Raw genomic sequence first — 19,420 nt, forward strand, 5'->3', positions numbered from 1 at the left:
CAGGGGTTACTCCTGGCTATCTGCTCAGAAATAGCTCCTGGCAGGCACGGGGGACCATATGGGACACCGGGATTCGAACCAACCACCTTAGGTTCTGGGTTGCCTGCTTGCAAGGCAAACACTGCTGTGCTATCTCTCCGGCCCCCATGTACACATTTTTTTATTTGCTTATTTTTGCTATTTCATTTTGGTGCTACACCTAGCAGTTCTGAGGGCTTACCTTGGCTCTGTGTTCAGGGTTCACTCCTGACTAGGATCAGGAGATGATACAGGGTGTTAGAGATTTAACCCTATTGGCCACCTGTTCCTAGCCAAGTTTCCCTACTGGCTCCTTCGTACTTTTGGTTTGGGGCCATACCCAGCAGCACTCAGGGATTACTCCTGGCTCTGCACTCAGGAATTACTCCTGGAGTGCTCGGGGAACCATATGGGATGCTAGGGATCGAACCTAGGCAAACGATCTATCCACTGTGTTATATCACTCCGGCCCCCCTTCATACTTTTGTTTTTTGTTTTTTTGACCACACCCGGTGACACTCAGGGTTTACTCCTGGCTATGTGCTCAGAAATCACGTCTGTCTTGGGGGACCATATGGGATGCCGAGGGATCGAACCACGGTTTGTCCTAGGCTAGCGCACGCAAGGCAGCTGTTTTACGCCTTACGCCGTCGCTTCAGCCCCATCTTTTGGATATCACCCTAACAAGTTCACTTTTAGTTTTAAGAGTGGCTACCGGGGCCGGGCGGTGGCGCTAAAGGTAAGGTGCCTGCCTTGCCTGCGCTAGCCTTGGACGGACCGCAGTTCGATCCCCCGGTGTCCCATATGGTTCCCCAAGCCAGGAGTAACCCCTGAGCGTTACTGGGTGTGGCCCAAAAACCCAAAAAAAAAAAAAAAAAAAAAAGAGTGGCTACCAAACCTTTTCTAGGATGACTGAACTATTTTACTTTCCTACCAGGAATGCCTGGTGTCATTGAGATAAAAGTTCAAATAATATTATTAGTTTTGTTAGGTATAGTTAAAGGATAATGGACCCAGCCTTTGAGAAAGGGTTGCTTTAATTTATTTATTTTTATGTATATCTTTCTTTAAACAGCTTGATTACAGATATAATTGTAGTTGGGTTTCAGTCACGCAAAGAACATCCCTCTTCACCAGTGCAACATTCCCATCACCAATGTCACAGATCTCCCTCCTCCCCACCCCACCCCCACCTATACTCTAGACAGGCTTCTACAGCTCTCTTTCATTCACAGTGTTATGATAGTTCTCAATGTTGTCATTTCTTTAACAACACTCATCACTCTTTGTGGTGACCTTCATGTAGTGAGCTGGACCTTCCAGCCCTCTTCCTTTTTGTCTCTGGGAATTACTGCAAAAATGTCTCTCATTTTTCTTCAAACCCATAGATTAGTGAGACCATTCTGTGTTTTTCTCTCTCCATCTGACTTATTTCACTAGCATAATAGATTCCATGTACATCCATGTATAGGAAAATTTCATGACTTCATCTCTCCTGATGGCTGCATAATATTCCATTGTGTATATGTACCACAGTTTCTTAAGCCATTCATCTGTTGAAGGGCATCTTGGCTGTTTCCAGAGTTTGGCTATTGTAAATAGCGCTGCAACGAATATAGGTGTGAGGAAGGGATTTTTGTATTGTATTTTTATGTTCCTAGGGTATATCCCTAAGAGTGGTATAGCTGGATCATATGGGAGCTCAATTTCCAGTTTTTGGAAGAATCTTCATATCGGAAAGGGTTGCTTTTAGCCTCCACTTAATTTTTCTGGTCTGAAAGTTCTCAGAATATTGGTTTTATAAAGATGAGCACTCTGAAGTATGAGCAATCTAATATTCTTTGGGTTTGGCTTTGGTTGTGTTTTTTTTTTGGGGGGGAGGGAGGTCACATTCAGCAGCTTCTGGGATTATTCCTGCCAGGGTCCTCTGAGTCCTGCCAGTAGTAAGCTCTTAAGTATGAGAATGGGGATCAGAGCACTAGCACACCGGTAGGTAGGGCGTTTGCCTTGTACAAGGCTAATAATCAAGGACCGGCCTTGGTTGGATCCCCAGCATCCCGTATGGTCCCTCCTCAAGCCTGGAGCGATTTCTAAGCGCATAGCCAGGAGTAACCCCTTAGTGTCACAGGGTGTGGCTCAAAAAGCAAAAACAAAAACAAAACTGGATGATCAAGGTGAAAGCAGGCCAATTCAGAGTGCCCAATTGGCACAGTGGTTCGAGAAAGTGTCCAGACAGGGTTTCAGCATTGGGACATGTCTGTTCTCAACACCAGACTGTTGTTACTCAGCCTTATCTTGATTTCCCATCTTTGCTATGTGTGTTTTTTTTTTTCCTTAGGCAGAACGTGTTCATGAGTTAAATGAAGAAATCGGTAAATTATTGGCCAAAGTGGAACAGCTTGGAGCTGAAGGGAATGTGGAAGAATCCCAGAAAGTGATGGACGAAGTAGAGAAAGCACGGGCGAAAAAAAGAGAGGCAGAGGTAACTTATTTTTAAGTGATTTTATTTGTCATATATTTTATATGTGTATATATTTGTTTGTGTTTGTATACTTTTTTTTTCTTTTTTTTTTTTGGGGGGGGGGGAGCACACCCGGCAGTGCTCAGGGGTTACTCCTGGCTGTCTGCTCAGAAATAGCTCCTGGCAGGCACGGGGGACCATATGGGACACCGGAATTTGAACCAACCACCTTTGGTCCTGGATCGGCCGCTTGCAAGGCAAATGCTGCTGTGCTAACTCTCCGGGCCCATGTTTGTATACTTTTACACTACTGATCATGTCTGTTCCTTACTTAGATTACTGGTAAATACTGGAGGGTTTGGAGCACTAGCACAGGGTAGTGTGTTTACCTTGCATGCGGCCGACCCAGGTTTGCATCCTATATATATGGTTCACTGAGCCCAGTGGGTTTAATAACCCTGAATGCCACCAAGTGTGGCCCCAAAAGCCCCCCAAAATTTTTTTTGTGGGGACAATACAAACGATATCTGGTGGTACAGTGCTGGATCAAGCCCAAGATTGTATATGTAATGTGTGCTATAAACCTTCTGTGGGCTCCCTCTGGCTGGTCTTTGATAGTAGATAGAGCCTTAGCCACTTGGGGATGGTGGGCACGCACCCTGTGGTGGTCAGGGCCTATGCAGTGCCTGGGTGTCACTCCCAGTGGTGCTCAGGTGACCTTGAAGTCCTGAGGCATGACCATGCATGCTCCAAAGCATGCACTCCAACCCTTTAGATATCTCTCTGACCATAGTTGCTATATGTCTTACGGAATAAATTTCGGGCTTGGGATGCTTATCACAGGTAATGCGGTCCATGTTTTAGGCCCTGGGTTCAGTTTTCAGTCCTTCCCAAAACAGAAACTAAAATGATAAAAATGCAGTTGTTAGAGGGAAATTATGAGAACAGGAAGATGGCTCACTCTGTTTCCCCTGGCATCACATGGTCTGTAGTGCACTTATGGTCGGGAGCATCTTTTGTGTCCTGGGTTGGCTGTCTCAGACTCCCTACCCCTTCTCCCCTCCCCCCAGCCAATTTAAAAGTACCTGTATATCATACTAAGAGAGCATCTATTTCTTTTGGCTAGCAGGTGTGCACTGTAGGCACAGTCACGGGCTACCATCACACATTGTGTCTATCCCTGTGTTACCATGAGAACATTATTTGTACATTTGACAACACCTTGGGCTTCCTCTCTTCTTAATCACATGGAGGTGAAACATGAGTGACCCATAGATTCCATTTTGGTTGACCCATTAATGTCTTTTAGAAGATTGAGTACCTTTAGCCTCTGTTGTCCTCTTTTTTGCTCTAGTCCCCACTACTGTTAACTGGACCACACCTGGCCTGCTGTCTAGTAACTTGTGTGGCTCCTGAGGTAGTGGAACTTGTGTTCCTTGCTAGGTGAGATTTCTTCTCAGCCTGGGAACTTGCCCTCCCCTTGTTTTTTTAATTGATTTTTTGTTTGGACCACACTCAGCAATACTCAGGTGTTACTCCTGGCTCTGCACTCAGGAATTAATCCTGGGTATGCTTCGAGGACCTATGGGATGTGAGGAATCTAACATGGGTTTGCCCCCTTGCAAGGCAAATGCCCTAGCCATTGTGCTTTCCACTCAGGGATCATTCTTGGCAGTGCTCAGGGGACCATAAGGGATGCTGGGAATCAGTCATGGGTTGGCCTCATGTCAGGCAAACACCCTACTCTCTGTGCTATTCCTCAGGCCTCAAATACCTTTGTTTTATAACTTTTCACCAGTTTTGGGAAGATCAGCTGTGGTAAGAACATACAATGCTAGAAAGCCTTCTCACTGAAAGTGCTTTGGGGGTCCTGCTGTTTTTCTTTCTCCCTTTGCTACCAGTTGCTTAGTGGTACTTGAGCCAGGCCTTAACTTCAGTGTTAATCTACAGTAAAGATAAAAGAGTGTGAGGGACGAGGAATGGAAATACTTTGCACACTTTTCCTTATTGGGCCAGTATAATGTCAGTAGTATAATGATTATCCTACAATCGTAGACTCTTATTTGGGTTTTGGGCCACACCCACACCCTTTGGTGCTTAGAACTTACTTCTGGTTCTGCTAGTTCTACTTCACTCCTGACAAGTACATGAGACCATATGTGGTGGTGCTGAGAATCGAACCTAGGGGGTTTTTTGGGGGAGGGTTTGGGGTTTGTTTTTTTTGGTCACACCCGGCGCCACTTAAGGTTACTCCTGGCAGCTCGGGGGAACATATAGAAAGCTGGGAACCCATCTGGGTTTTGTCCTGGGTTGGCCTCCTGCAAGTCAAACGCCCTATGGCTGTGTTATAGCTCTGCCCCCTAAACCTGGGTTTGAAGCATGTATTCCATGCATGCAGTGATGCACCAGGAACTACATGGGTCGCAGAGGATAAAAACCTGGATTATTCACATGCAAGGCAAATGCCTGAGTTGCTGTAGTATCACTCTACTCCATTTTTGTGTATCAGGAAACTTTTTTTTTTTTTGGTTTATGGGTCACACCTGGCAGTGCTCATGGGTTACTCCTGGCTCTATGCTCAGAAATCACTCCTGGCAGGCTCGGGGGACTATATGGCATGCTGGGATTCTAACCACCATCCTTCTGCATGCAAGGCAAACACCTTACCTCCATGCTATATCTCCAGCCTCAAGGAAACTTTTATTTGGTCCACATGCTGCTCAGGGGCTTACTCCTGGCTCTGCACTAGATAACATGGAGGTAAGGCATTTGCCTTCCATGCAGAAGGATGGTGGTTCGAATCCTGGCATCCCATATGGTCCCCCGTGCCTACCAGGTGTGACCCAAAAACAAAAACAAAAAGAAATTGCTTCTAGTAGACATGGGGGACCAGATGGAATGCCAGGATTCAAACAACCGTCCTTCCTGGACTTCCTGGATTGGCTGCGTATAAGGCAAACACCTTAATGCTGTGCTATCTCTCTGGCCCTAGGAAACATTTTTGATAGAAATGTTACGGTTTTTGTTTTGTTTTGTTTTGTTTTTTTTGGTTTTTCGTTTTGGGCCACACCCGTTTGATGCTCAGGGGTTACTTCTGGCTAAGTGCTCAGAAATTGCCCCTGGCTTGGGGGAACCATATGGGACACCGGGGGATGGAACACGGTCCTTCCTTGGCTAGCCATTGCAAGGCAGACACCTCTAGCGGCACCTCGCCGGCCCGTTTTGTTTTGTTTTCTTTGTTTTTGGGCCACACCGGTGACGCTCAGGGGTTACTCCTGGCTATGTGCTCAGAAATCGCTCCTGGCTTTGGGGAACATGGGACGTTGGGGGATCATCAGCCTGTCCTAGGTTAGCATGTGCAAGGCAAATAAATGCCCTACCATTTGCTCCACTGCTCCGTCCCCAGAAATGTTATGGGTTTTTTTTTGTTTGTTTTTGTTTTGTTTTTTTGGGCCACACCCGTTTGATGCTCAGGGGTTATTCCAGGCTACGCGCTCAGAAATTGCCCCTGGCTTGGGGGGACCATATGGGACACCGGGGGATCGAACCGTGGTCACTTCCTTGGCTAGCGCTTGCAAGGCAGACACCTTACCTCTAGTGCCACCTCGCCGGCCCCTAGAAATATGTTTTATGTAATTGTTTGTGACTTAGTAGTAACATCATTTTGTCACTTTTTTTTTTTTAGGAAGTTTATCGGAATTCTATGCCAGCTTCTAGTTTTCAACAGCAGAAACTCCGAGTCTGTGAAGTCTGTTCTGCCTATTTAGGTCTTCATGATAATGACAGGCGACTGGCTGATCATTTTGGGGGTAAACTGCACCTGGGATTCATTGAAATAAGAGAGAAACTTGAAGAATTAAAGGTACGTTGGGAAATTAGTACCTCTTACCTTTTTGTATTATTTGGGGTTTTTTTGTGGGGGGTGCTAAGTTGTAATAATACCAAATAATGTATAAATTATAAATAGAAACAACTTGTTTAATGAATGATTGAGAATCTTTGTTTTAGTTTTGGGGGGGGGGGCTACACCAGTTTAGCAGTGGGTGATATTCAGGTTTACTCTTGTCTCTCTGGTCAGGGAATATTCCTGGCAGTCTTGGGGGACCATATGGATCAAATCCAGTTGGCTGTGTCCTAGGCAAGTGTCCTCTATACCCTCTAATATCACTCTGGTCCCTGGAATCCAGGATTGTTTTGTTTTTTATTTTTTAACTTGAATCAGTGTGAGATACAAAGTTACAAAGTTGTTCATGATTTAGTTTCAATTGTGCACTGTTGACCCCAATTCGCTTCCAGCCCTCTAGCCTGCCTCTATAGCAGGCATTATTTAATTTAATTTAATTTAATTTTTTTTTTTTTTTTTTTTTGGTTTTTGGGCCACACCTGGTGACACTTGGGGTACTCCTGACTATCCATTCAGAAATGGCTCCTGGCTTTGGGGACCATATGGGACACCAGGGATCAAACCGAGGTCCATCCTAGGTCAGCCGTGTGCAAGGCAAATGCCCTATCACTGTGCTACTGCTCCGGCCCCTATTTTTTTTTTTTTATCTTTTGGATTTTTTGGGGGGGATCACAACTGGCTCTACACTCAGAAATCGTTCCTGGCAGTCTTGGGGGACCATATGGATGCCGGGATTCTTACCACCGCCCTTCTGCATGCAAGACAAATGCCTTACCTTCATATTATCTCTCTGGCACCTACTATTGTTGTTATTATATGGATGTTGATGTTCACATCCTGTATGGAAGCCAGGTATAATGTTTTGGATAATGGATCTTAAGAATGAATCCATTGTGGGCTGGAGCGATAGTACAGTGGTTAGGCCTTGTACACAGCTGCTCCTGGTTTGATCCCCAGAATCCCATATGGTTCCCCGAGCCCACTAGAAATAATTCTTTTTCTTTTTTTTTTTTTTTGGCTTTTTGGGCCACACCCAGTAAAGCTCAGGGGTTACTCCTAGCTCTGCGCTCAGAAATTGCTGCTGGCTTGGGGGACCATATGGGGCGCCCGAGGAATCGAACCATAGTTCCTTCCTAGGCTAGCATTCGCAAGGCCTTACCCCTTGTGCCACCGCTCTGCCCCCTCAGAATTTTGTTTTTTTGGTTTTGGTTTTTGGTTTTTCGGGCCACACCCATCTGATGCTCAGGGGTTACTCCTGGCTAAGGGCTCAGAAATTGCCCCTGGCTTGGGGGGACCATATGGGACGCCGGGGGATCGAACCGCAGTCGTGATCTTTTCTTGGCTAGCGCTTGCAAGGCAGACACCTTACCTCTAGCGCCACCTCGCCAACCCCTGTTTTTTGTTTTGTTTGTTTGTTATTTCACTAAGAATAATTCCTGAGCGCAAAGCCAAAGCCAGGAATTATCTCTAAGCATTGCTGGTCTGTCCCAAATTCCCATACTCTATCCCCCCAAAAATAGAATTTTTTCTGTTAGCAGGAAGAAATCTTAGTAAGACAGATTCAGCCCCAGTTTGTATATTCAATGTAGATAGTCTTCTGACCACAGAGCTGGATTAGCTCTTGAGCACCTCTAGATTTAGCCCCAAACAAAAAAGAATGTGACCCATTAAATATTCATCCTCATACATTGTTTGTCCTGTTGTTTCTTAGAGAGTTGTAGCTGAGAAGCAGGAGAAAAGAAACCAGGAACGCCTGAAACGAAGAGAAGAAAGGGAAAGAGAAGAACGGGAAAAGCTGAGGAGGTGAGCATGGAAGATCCTGCTTCTAAAACTTCTTATATTTGATATGAGATCTGGCCTATTTATTTGTATTTTTGTTTATGTCTGCTTTAGAAATACTGTCAAATAGGACCCACAATGATAGCTCAGTGGGGTAGATGCAGACTTTGTGTACAGGAGGGGCCTACATTCTATCCTAGATACCACCAGGAGCAACTTTGGAGCAGTAAGCCTGGCATGGTCCAGTAAACAAATCAAGAAAACCCCAGCAGCACTACCTTTTTTTGTTTTTGGATCATACCCAGCAGTGCTCAGGAGCTTCTGGCTCTACGCTCAGAAATCACTTCCGAAAGGCTCGGGGGACCATATGGGACGCCAGGATTCCAACCACCGTCCTTCTACATGCAAGGCAAACACCTTACCTCCATGCCATCTCTCCAGCCCAGCACTAACTTTTGAGACATTGTGTGTTTTGTTTTATTTTATTTTTTTGGTTTTTGGGTTACACCCGGCAAAGCTCAAGGGTTACTACTGGCTCCACGCTCAGAAATCGCTCCTAGCAGACTCGGGGACCATATGGGATGCCGGGATTCGAACTAATGACCTTCTGCATGCAAGGCAAATGCCATACCTCCATGCTATCTCTCCGGCCTCACATTGTGTTTTCTTATGGTTAAGTCAAGTTGGCTTTTTGGCTTTGTTTCATGACCTATTTTGCTTTATATTTTGATTGGGAGTTTCATTTTTGGGGGGTGATGATGGTGGTTTTGAGCCATACCCAGCAGCACTCAGAAATCGCCCCTGGTAGGCTCAGGTAACCATGTGGGATGCTGGGAATCGAACCAGGGTCCATCTGGGTTTGGCTGTGTGCAAAGCAAATGTCCTACCCATTGATATTGCTCTGGCCTCGATGTTTCCTAAATTCCTAATTTGTAAGGCTATTCAAGTTTTACATTAATATAACAATGTCTTAGTGTACATACTTTTTTTTCTTTTTCTTTTTCTTTTTTTTTTTTGGGGGGGGGGGGGTCACAACCGGCAATGCTCAGGGGTTATTCCTGGCTCTACGCTCAGAAATCGTCCCCAGCAGGCTCAGGGGACCATATGGAATGCCAGGATTCGAACCAGCGACCTTCCGCATGCAAGGCAAAAGCCCTACTGCTGTGCTATCTCTCCGTCCCCATACTTTATTTTCTTAATATTCAAAAGCAGTGCTTAGGGTTTGACTTCTGGTTTTGTGCTTTTGGATCACTCCTGGTGGGACCTGGAGAACCATCCGGGATGCAAGGGATCCAGCCTTAGTTAGCTGTGTAAGGCAAATTCCCTACTCACTGTACCATCAGTCCAGCCCCTCCATAATTCTGATAAGAATTTTCATTGATTTATATAGTCACATGATTGTTCCTTATTTTGAACTAGCAGGTCCTATTCCTATTAATAATAACACCACCATGTGTCCTGGTCATAGCATTGTTTGGGATCCAGGTTCATAATTTCAGCCGCAACTTCTGAAAGGACCCAATGAGAAATGTCTCAGGAGATATTTATTTTATGTCAAGTCCCTTTATTGTCTTTCCTACCTCTGGAATGTCTGTGTTCTTTTGCACATATGACTAAACTAAAGCCCATTGTAATATATTATTGGGGCATTTCAACTTCCTCCACATTTCTGTCAGATGACAAAATAAACAACTTCACATGGATATTATTTATTCAGGAGCGGTACTTTTTCTCCTCTGACAGATACAGTCTTCGTTTACCGTCATAGAGCTGTATTCTTTGTCACATTAAGTTTCTGTGGAAATATTGACTTTATTAAAACATGTAAGATAGGGGATAAAGGATAACACAGTGGTAGGATGTTTACTTTTCACATGACTGACTCAGGACTGACCCAGGTTTGATGTCTGGCATTCTATGCTCTGAGCCTCCCAGGATCAGTTTCTGAGTGCAAAGCTAGGAATAACACCTGAGCGATGTCAGGTATGGCCCAAAAATCAAACAAATGAATAAAGCAAGATAATGTAGTTGACAATAAAAAGTGTAGTTTGTGGGGCCAGAGAGATAGCATGGAGGTTAGGTGTTTGCCTTGCATGCAGAAGGTCGGTGATTCGAATCACAGCATCCCATATGGTCCCCCAGGCCTGCCAGGAGCGATTTCTGAACATAGAGCCAGGAGTAACCCCTGAGCGCTTCTGGGGTGTGACCCAAAAACCACCAAAAAAAAAAAAAAAAAGTGTAGTTTGTAAAGAGTCAGCTAGCTTATCATGGGGTCAGAGCCATAGTAGAATGCTTGTCTTACACGTGACCAAACCGGATTCAATCCTGGCATCCCATATGGTCCCCGAGAATAAAGTCAGGAGTGAGCTCTGAGCCCTACTGGGTTTAACCCAAAACTCCCCTTAAACCCCCCCCCCCCCAAAGAAATATTTTCCTGGAGCTAGAGTATTATTGCACAGTAGTTTGCCATTCGCCTTGCAACACAGCCATCTAGAGTTTGTTTCCCAGCATGCCATATGGTCCCTAAGCCTGCCAGGAGTAATTTTTAGAGCACATAACTATGAGTAACCCAAGTGCCACCAGGTATAGAAAAAATAACTTTCCTTTGAACTGGAGGAAATTATAACAAGCAGGCACAGTAATAAAGAATGGATTTCACTGTAATATTGAGGAGGATAAGGATAAAAATTACTGGGACTGGGGCCGGAGAGATAGCATGGAGATAAGGTGTTTGCCTTGCATGCAGAAGGATGGTGGTTCGAACCCCGGCATCCCATATGGTCCCCTGAGCACTGCCGGGCGTGATCCAAAAACAAAACAAAACAAAAAATTACTGGGACTAGAAAGATATATCACACAGTAGATAGGGTGCTTGCCATTCATACAGCCGACCCACGTTAAACCCTACCATTCTATTTTGTTCCTCTATCCCCACTTGTAATGTTTTCTGAGTGCATACCCCTGAGTGCTGCTACAGATGGCCCCAAAACAGAAAAAAAATTTGGGGGGGGGGGGTTTGGATTTTTGGTTTACACCCGGCAGCACTCAGGGGGTTACTCCTGGCTCTACACTCAGAAATCGCTCCTGGCAGGTTCGGGGGACCATATGGGATGCTGGGGTTTGAACCACTGTCTTTCTGCATGCAAGGCAAATGCCCTACCTTCATGCTCTCTCTCCAGCCCCAGAAACAAAAATTCTTAATCATATTAAATAGAAATCAGGCAGGAGTGAGTATAGTGTAACGGATATGGCGACTGCCTTTAATTCAGCTAACCCGGGACAGACCGTGGTTCCAATCCCAACCTCCCACATGGTCCCCTGAACCTGATTTTTGGCTGTAAATAGAAATCAGACAGGATGGAATTTTTATTACCACATCAAACCTTGTTTTATTTTTATATATATTTTCTGAAATAAGATTTTCTTTTATAGGTCTCGATCACATAGCAAGAATCCCAAAAGGTAAGTTTTATATAGAATAAGTTTAAATAGAAAACCATTTTTTGGAGGTGATTTTATATCTCCATATTAAATAGTGTTTTTGGTTTAAGGCAAGTATCCCACCTGCTATACTGTCTCTGCTATACTGACCCCATCGTGTTTTTGTTTTGTTTGTGTTTTTTGGGGGGCAACACCTGGCCATTCTCAGGGGTTACTCCTGGCACAGTCTCGGGGGACCCTTATGGGATGCTGGGGATTGAATCCTGTCAGCTGCATGCATGGCAAATGCCCTACACATTGTGCTATCAATCCAGCTCCTTCTTAGTGTTTTTAAACGATTTAGAAGAGATTTAGGGGGCCCGGAGAGATAGCACAGCGGCGTTTGCCTTGCAAGCAGCCGATCCAGGACCAAAGGTGGTTGGTTCGAATCCCAGTGTCCCATATGGTCCCCCGTGCCTGCAGGAGCTATTTCTGAGCAGACAGCCAGGAGTAACCCCTGAGCACCGCCGGGTGTGGCCCAAAAACCAAAAAAAAAAAAGAGAGAGAGATTTAGTACTCGTATTTTTTGGGGGGGGGGGCACACCCGTTTGACGTCAGGGGTTACTCCTGGCTATGCGCTCAGAAATCGCCCCTGGCTTGGGGCGACCATATGGGACGCCGGGGGATCGAACCGTGGTCTGTCCTATGCTAACGCTTGCAAGGTAGACACCTTACCTCTAGCACCACCTTCCCGGCCCCGTACTCGTATTTTTTATGTGTCATTTGCAAAGAAATTGGTGTAAAATATATGTCTTGTGCAGCAGTTGAATTTCTTTTTTTTATTATTTTTATTTTTATTTTTTTAATTTTCATTGTCATGCACAATTTAATGTGAATAAAGTAGAACTCAGCAGCTCACCTAACAGAACACAGAAAGGTGAAGGTTTGGGAGGTGAGCTGAGAGTTGGGGTGAACTGTGTGAAGGGGGCCCAAAGGAAAGGAGCTGGTGATGGTTGGGGAAAAGACAGAGCTTCAGACCATTATTTGGAAGCAGGGGAGGCAGGAACAGAGGGTGGTGGCCACTGCTGCTCACCCCCATCTTCGTGGCCACATGCACCCCCGGTTTCGATCATGGTCTCTGGGGCAGGCTCAGATCTGCCCACGGGGCAGATCCTTCGGCTTCTTTGGGGAACCTCGCCGGGTGCAGCAGTTTTATTTCATCTGTAAACTTCAGTATCTTAGAATTAAGGAAAACTAAAAATGTTTCAGGGGTTTTTTTTTTCTTTCTTTTTCTTTTTTTTTAAAGGAAACTCTGAAAGTTCAGAGTAAATCGATCACTTAGCCTGTTTGGAGTCCAGAGAGCTCAGTGGCCTGAAGTGCGTGTTTTGCTTGCACAAGGCCCAGTTTTGATCCCTGTCACCATATATTGTCCCCTGAGCGCTGATCCTGGGCCTTCCCTGAGCACTACTAGGTAAGGGCTGAGTTGGCCAGCAGTTCAGTTTGAGGGTCCTCTGTGCAAAACTGAGCCCAGCCCCCCAGCTGTTCTCACGTGTCCTCTCTCTTGTTCCCATCCATCAAGTACATGTTTCTAAAATATGCAATAAATTGAGGTAAGAGCATAGTATAGTGGGGATACCTGAATTTAATCCCTGATGCCCCATATATTTCCTGGGTATGCCAGTCAGAATCCCTGAACACAGAGCCAGAAAGCCCTGAACACCACTGAATGTTGCCCTAAAACAAAACAAAACAAAAACTCAAAGCAATAAAGTATCCAAAGTCTTTAACATATACCTAAAATTGGAAGCATTTAGATAATATCCCTGGCATGTAATAGTCGATTGTGTGTGTATAATTTGGTGGGGGGGTGGCCACCCCCGACGACGACAACAATCAATGGCTATTCTGGTTCTTCACTCAGAAATCACTCTTGGCAGACTCAGGCCGTCATTTAGGATGCCAGGGGTCAAATCTGGGTCAGCCACATTCAGGGCAAATGTCCTACTTCCTGTGCTATCACTCGGCCCCTATGTGTGTACAATTTTTAAATGGAAAGTATACCATAAAAATTACTCTAGGTTAAAAGAAAAATTACTCTAGGTTGATTGCAAGTTGCTTGGGAGTATTCCCAATAGTGATTTAGGGTACTGTGCCGTGGTCGGGACTGAATCTTGGGACTGAATCCATTATTAATTATTACAGTGAAATTATAGATTAGTTTTAAATGTTCATAATTTTAGTTTAGCGTTAGCTGAATTGAGTTAGAATGGGCAAATTGACTGATTCCTGGGACATTGTGTATGTCTCAAGAAAAAGCTCTTAGGATCATAGCAGTAATACACAAGTTTGGGCTCTTGCCTTGCAACTGACCCAGTTCAATTTCTGTACCCCATATGGTCTCTGAGCCCTATCGGCAGTGATTTATAAGCACAAAGCCAAGAGTAATCCCTGAGCATCATCAAGTGTGGCCCCAAATACCACGCCCCGCCCCATCAAAAGAAAATGCTTTAGTAGATGAATGTTGCCAGAGCCAACCTCTCTCTGTTTTGACTTCTATAGATCCAGGTCCAGAGAGCATCGTCGCCATCGTTCACGCTCCATGTCTCGAGAACGAAAGAGGAGGACTCGGTCCAAGTCTCGAGAGAAACGCCATCGCCACAGGTCCCGCTCGAGCAGCCGCAGCCGCAGTCGCAGCCACCAGAGAAGTGGCCACAGTTCTAGAGACAGGAGCAGAGAGAGATCCAGGAGGAGGTACTGAGGGTCCATGAGCGGACATGGAACTCACTTTACAGTTTAGAATTGGATACTGTTGGCTGAAACTTGCATCTGGTAATATGTACACATTTGTGTGGGTGTATAGCGTTTGTTTCCCTACCTGGGTAGTTTAGGAAGAAAATACTTACAAGCCCAGAATAAGAAATTGGAACCAAAATGTGCAGGGGTATTGTTTTTTCACTGCTTAGTGTGTTTGGAAAAAGTGCTTCATGGGCAAGTAATTCTCAGTACAATATTCAGCGTTCTTTTCAGTATGTATTGGCAAATAAGGGGCTCTGAGACGTCCTCATTAAAAGAATTGTTTAACTTTGTTTGACTTATTGTTTTCCAAACTTTGACCTGGTACATTTTTTCAGAGCAGTACATTCTTGTATCTTTATTTATGCATTGTTGTGTACAGTAAATTTGGACATGGCAGATTTGGAAATAAAGAAGTGCTGCCTCCTTGGCATGAAAACTCAAAGGGCACACGGAGGGTCAACCTGGGTGAGGTGTGTATATGGACCTGAGTCCTTCAGTTCAAAGGATTAGGATGTGGCGGAGCTTAGCTGTGACAGTTCGTGCTAACGAGGTCACGTGATAGTCCTTTAGCTAGGTGATTTCTATGGAACATGCTTCTTCAGAATTTTTTCTTTCTTTTCTGACATTAATCATACATATGATAAACATCTTTTGAGTGCCTAGACCTACTAGTCTTAAATTTTTAATGAATTATTTCACATAGAGCCCATGATAGAAACCACAGAATGTTAAAAAAAATTCCTTATATATTTTTATTTTTTTTTAATCCCTTGTTTAGTCATTTTCTAAAACCACTCACAAGCTGAGTTGGTCAATAGTTTCAAGTCCCTGTCCCACACCCCTCCCCCCCATACTTTATTGAGGTATAGTTGACAAATAAAATTGTAAGATATTTAAAGTGTACATTGTGGTGATTTGTTGTGAAAGAATTTCTACCCTCAATTAACAAATTCACCTTTTTTTTATGAGAACACTTAAATTTTACTCCATCAAATTGTATACTAGACCGGTTTTTATAAAGCATATAGTTGAGCAGTTTTATTTACAGTGTGACATCTTTGACAATAATTAAACTTAAACCACACTTTATAATGTGTTAAAATGTATATAATAGAATAAATATAGATGTTTAGATGGGGGAACACCGGAATAATCAGAAATGGATTCTGTTAGTAGATCAAACTTGAATAAAGTGGGTATATATTTGAGGAAGTCAACTTGGTAGAAAAAAGATAGGTTAGCTAGTAAATATCTTAAGTCCAGTGAGGAGAAGAGCTGTTGTAAGGCTCAGATTTTCTCAGTGATTGTCTCATTGTTTTATTCGTACACCCCTTTTATCTCATCTTCCACACGGGAGCACAGTGCAGTGCTCAGAAAATTCAGAGAATTCTCCTGCACTGTGAATTTTGAGTGAAAGACATTTCTTTCATTAACCTTTCCACCATCATGGTTCCTGGTTTCTATGACCTCTTTCCCTTCTTGGTGGCCGGGATGGATGGGTCAGGTTGGATTCCCCTCATCCGAGACAGGTTGCCTCACCCTGATGTTCCCCAGTTGTTGTTTGGAATTGAGTAGTTCTGTCCTCCATCCTCTGTGGCCCCTGGCCCAGGGTCTTAAAACATTTTCATAAAGAGGCATTTTTGGTAAAACAGTTAAAAAGTTTGGTTTCTCAAGGATACTCGTAGTACTAATATTCACATTACTCTTTCCAAAGCAGTGTTCAGTATTTTTTAACAAAAATCATACTGAGTTTGATTTTTTTTTTTTTTTTTTTTGGTTTTTGGGCCACACCCGGTAACGCTCAGGGGTTACTCCTGGCTATGCGCTCAGAAGTCGCTCCTGGCTTGGGGGACCATATGGGACACCGGGGGATCGAACCTCGGTCCGTCCAAGGCTAGCGCAGGCAAGGCAGGCACCTTACCTCTTGCGCCACCGCCCGGCCCCTGAGTTTGATTTAAGGTAAAAGCCTCAATTAAAATCCTTTTCCTCAGGGGCTAGAGTTCAGTTAGAACACAAGCATTTCATGTGTTTGAGGCCCCAAGGTTGACTCCTGGCACAGGGAAATAGGAAAAAATTGAAAAATAAAATGACTTGCTCCATTTAACTATTGGTTTGTGATCTAACTACCTTCTTCTGTGACTTTTCCTGCTAACCGTTGCCCTTGGTAAATGAGCTGCACTTGCATTCTTGTTGCCTGCTCTGTTAAAAAAAAAATTATTTTTGGGTTTTGTGCCACATCTGGTGACGCTCAGGGGTACGTCTGTGCTCATAAATTGCTCCTGGCTTGGGGGACCATATAGGACGCCGGGGGATCGAACCACAGTCCATCCTAGGCTAGCGCAGGCAAGGCGTCATACCGCTTGCACCACCGCTCCAATCCCTGCTCTGTTCAAATTAATCTCATTGGACTTAAATGTTGACTACTTGGACACGATGGCCTTGGTCAGGCATCATGAGTGATTACTCCATGTCCTCTCTCCCTCTACTAAGCAGAGGCACTGAGAGCACCTACTTCTTGAGGATTATTGGTAATTTGAGTACAATGATGATTGAGACGGTGCATCAATCATTGTATCTCACCTAAGGCATTAGTTGGATTCATCTCATAGTGTTTTGAAATTTTGGCCATCTTCTAAGACTTAATCTGCAACACATGGACTAGTGTAATGAAGTGTACAGTGCATGATTTTTTTTGTTGCTGTTAAGCATTTTAAAGAAATGAAACGATGAAGTGAGCCAATAACAAGTGGATAAGCTCTTGTCCACTGACCCTGGTTAAAGCCCCGTTACCCCATATGGTACCCCAGATATAGCCAGGAGTGACGTTTGAGGACAGTCAGAAGTGAGCCTTGACCACTGCTAGGTTGTGGCCGCCCAGAAACATTGAAAGACAATACTTAAAAAATCTTGAAGGGCTGGAGAGAAGGCACAGCAGAGAGGGCTTTGCCTTGCTTGCACACAGCCTACCTGGGCTCAATTCCTGGCATCTTGGCATCCTATGTGGTTCCCTGAGCCCGGTCAGAGTAATTTCTGATGTAGATTCAGGAGTAAACCAGAGCACTGCCCAGTGTGACTCCAAAAAAGAAACAAAATCATTCAGATTGGTGCAGTCAGGTCCTTGCTACGAAACTTCAGACCATGCCCCACGTCTGAAAATGAGTTATATGTAGTATGTGAAAACACCACAAACCTGTACAGAACCAAATCAGTGTAATTAATACATGCTACTGCTTCATTCTGGATGTGAAAGTGTATAGAAGACTCCATTTTACTTCCCATCCCATCATGTCCTTTGGTTTTTCTTTTGGTTGAATCTCTGCTTGGCTTTGTTATTTAGACCTTTCTTACTGCAGTTGAGTTATGGGGATAGCAAATAATAAGAAATATTATGATAATCAAGATTATTCTGGATCATCTGTATTTCTTTTTTTCCCCTGTTAAATGAGCTCAGGAAGAGTAAAACGCATTTTTGAAATGAATGGTTATTTAAAGCCATATTAATACAGTGGTTCTCCTTTCGAAGTCAAGCATTGACAGACTTGCCTGCAGGCCAGATTTGTAGCCTTTTTGTGTGGCCAGATGGAGTTGTTAGGGTTGATGAAAAGAAAAGGAAGAAGAATATACCATAGAGATTGTATGTGATCCGCGACACATCAAATATTTTACTGTCTGGCCTTTGGTTTTTAACCAGTTTGGAACCCACATTATATATTTTTTTAAGACTTTCACTTTTTAAGGGCATTGTCTAGATATTATTTTTATACTAAATACACTTGCTATGAATTGGGAAAGCTTTAAGATGCTGAGTGAGACACGAGCGTATTCTTTGGGTCCATGCTTCAGCTTCTGAGTTTGGACCACCCCCCCCCCCCCTCTTGGTTCCTGCCCTTCCCTCCCCAGTATAGAGTGTGCTTTCTCCTGTCAGCCTTGATTCCATTCTGGCATGTGTTCTTTCTGTCCTTGCTGCCAATACTACTTTGATACTTATCCAGTTCTTTCCCTTGGGTTTTGGGTTTCCCAACACATTTCGCTCCTTAAATTAATATTTTTCAGATCCTCAAAAGAAAGATTCAGAGACCAAGACTTAGCATCACGGGACAGAGACAGGCGTTCAAGATACAGATCACCTGGTGACAGAGACCGGAAAGATAAGCCTTGGTCCTATGAGAGCGCTAATGGCAGATCGGAAGACAGGCGGAGCTCAGAAGAGCGTGAAGCCGGGGAGATTTGATTAGCTGTGTCTACCCCAGCCCTTGAGCTCCCCATGCGGTCACACACTCGGGCTTAGTTCCCAACTTTCCGGGTTGACTCTGAGCACTTCCACCCGCCGAACCAGCTAGGCTAGATGCACAGTATCTAACTTGTTCTGAACCAAACTTACCTTGATGAAGCTTCAGACGACACCTGTAGTTTCTGGTTAGCCTGTGACACAGTTCTGAGAGCACAGTTTCATCGACCGAGACAACCATGTCTTGAGTCTCTAGCAGGAGTGATAGTGAACAAATTGTGTTACTTGCCGTGGGGATTTTTGAACACTTGTAAAAAAGCAGTCTTCCTTTCTAGTTTCAACACAGCTGCAGCTTCGGGAATTTTTCTTCTTCTTCTTTCTCTGACTTTTGTATCCCCTAATACCTCACAACTCTCATTATTTTATTAAGAGATAGGGGGCAGGGAAGCAATACATTTTCTGTTTCAAGGTTATTAATTAATTACTAGCTGATTACAGTTCAGAGCGTTTATACTGGAATATGTACTGGAGAAATTTTAAATATTTGGCATTTTTTCTTTTTATTTTAAGGTGCCTATTTTGATTTGGAAGCCGAACAGCTGCTGCATTACATACTTTGCTTTTTTAATTGAAAATTTGAAATCAAACATGTCTTGATTTTTCTGTTCTTTTGAATTGCTACATTCAGGATGTTGTGAAAAGGGGGTGGGGGCTGGGACTCTTTCTTAAGCACTTCACGTTTCTGGTGTTTGAAATATAAAAGCTACAACCTTATTGTAAAGTAATAATAATAAAATGAAAGAAACAATCACCA

At 44.0% G+C, this 19,420-nt stretch overlaps 1 protein-coding gene across 3 annotated transcripts in view; it reads left to right on the forward strand.

Annotated features, from left to right (window-relative positions):
* The window catches only part of LUC7L2 (LUC7 like 2, pre-mRNA splicing factor), a 60,394-nt gene extending 40,974 nt beyond the window's left edge, over positions 1 to 19,420 (forward strand). For 2 of the 3 annotated variants that reach the window (XM_049775028.1, XM_049775044.1), the window contains exons 5-10: positions 2,357 to 2,500; positions 6,165 to 6,341; positions 8,095 to 8,186; positions 11,595 to 11,624; positions 14,142 to 14,333; positions 18,432 to 19,420. In XM_049775028.1, the coding sequence (XP_049630985.1) occupies positions 2,357 to 2,500; positions 6,165 to 6,341; positions 8,095 to 8,186; positions 11,595 to 11,624; positions 14,142 to 14,333; positions 18,432 to 18,609 (813 nt within the window). In that variant the 3' untranslated portion in view covers positions 18,610 to 19,420. The remainder of the gene's footprint in view (positions 1 to 2,356; positions 2,501 to 6,164; positions 6,342 to 8,094; positions 8,187 to 11,594; positions 11,625 to 14,141; positions 14,334 to 18,431) is intronic. The other variant, XM_049775036.1, reaches the window with a different exon arrangement.

This window comes from Suncus etruscus, chromosome 1 (genome assembly GCF_024139225.1).
Source record: "Suncus etruscus isolate mSunEtr1 chromosome 1, mSunEtr1.pri.cur, whole genome shotgun sequence".
Lineage (NCBI taxonomy): Eukaryota > Metazoa > Chordata > Mammalia > Eulipotyphla > Soricidae > Suncus > Suncus etruscus.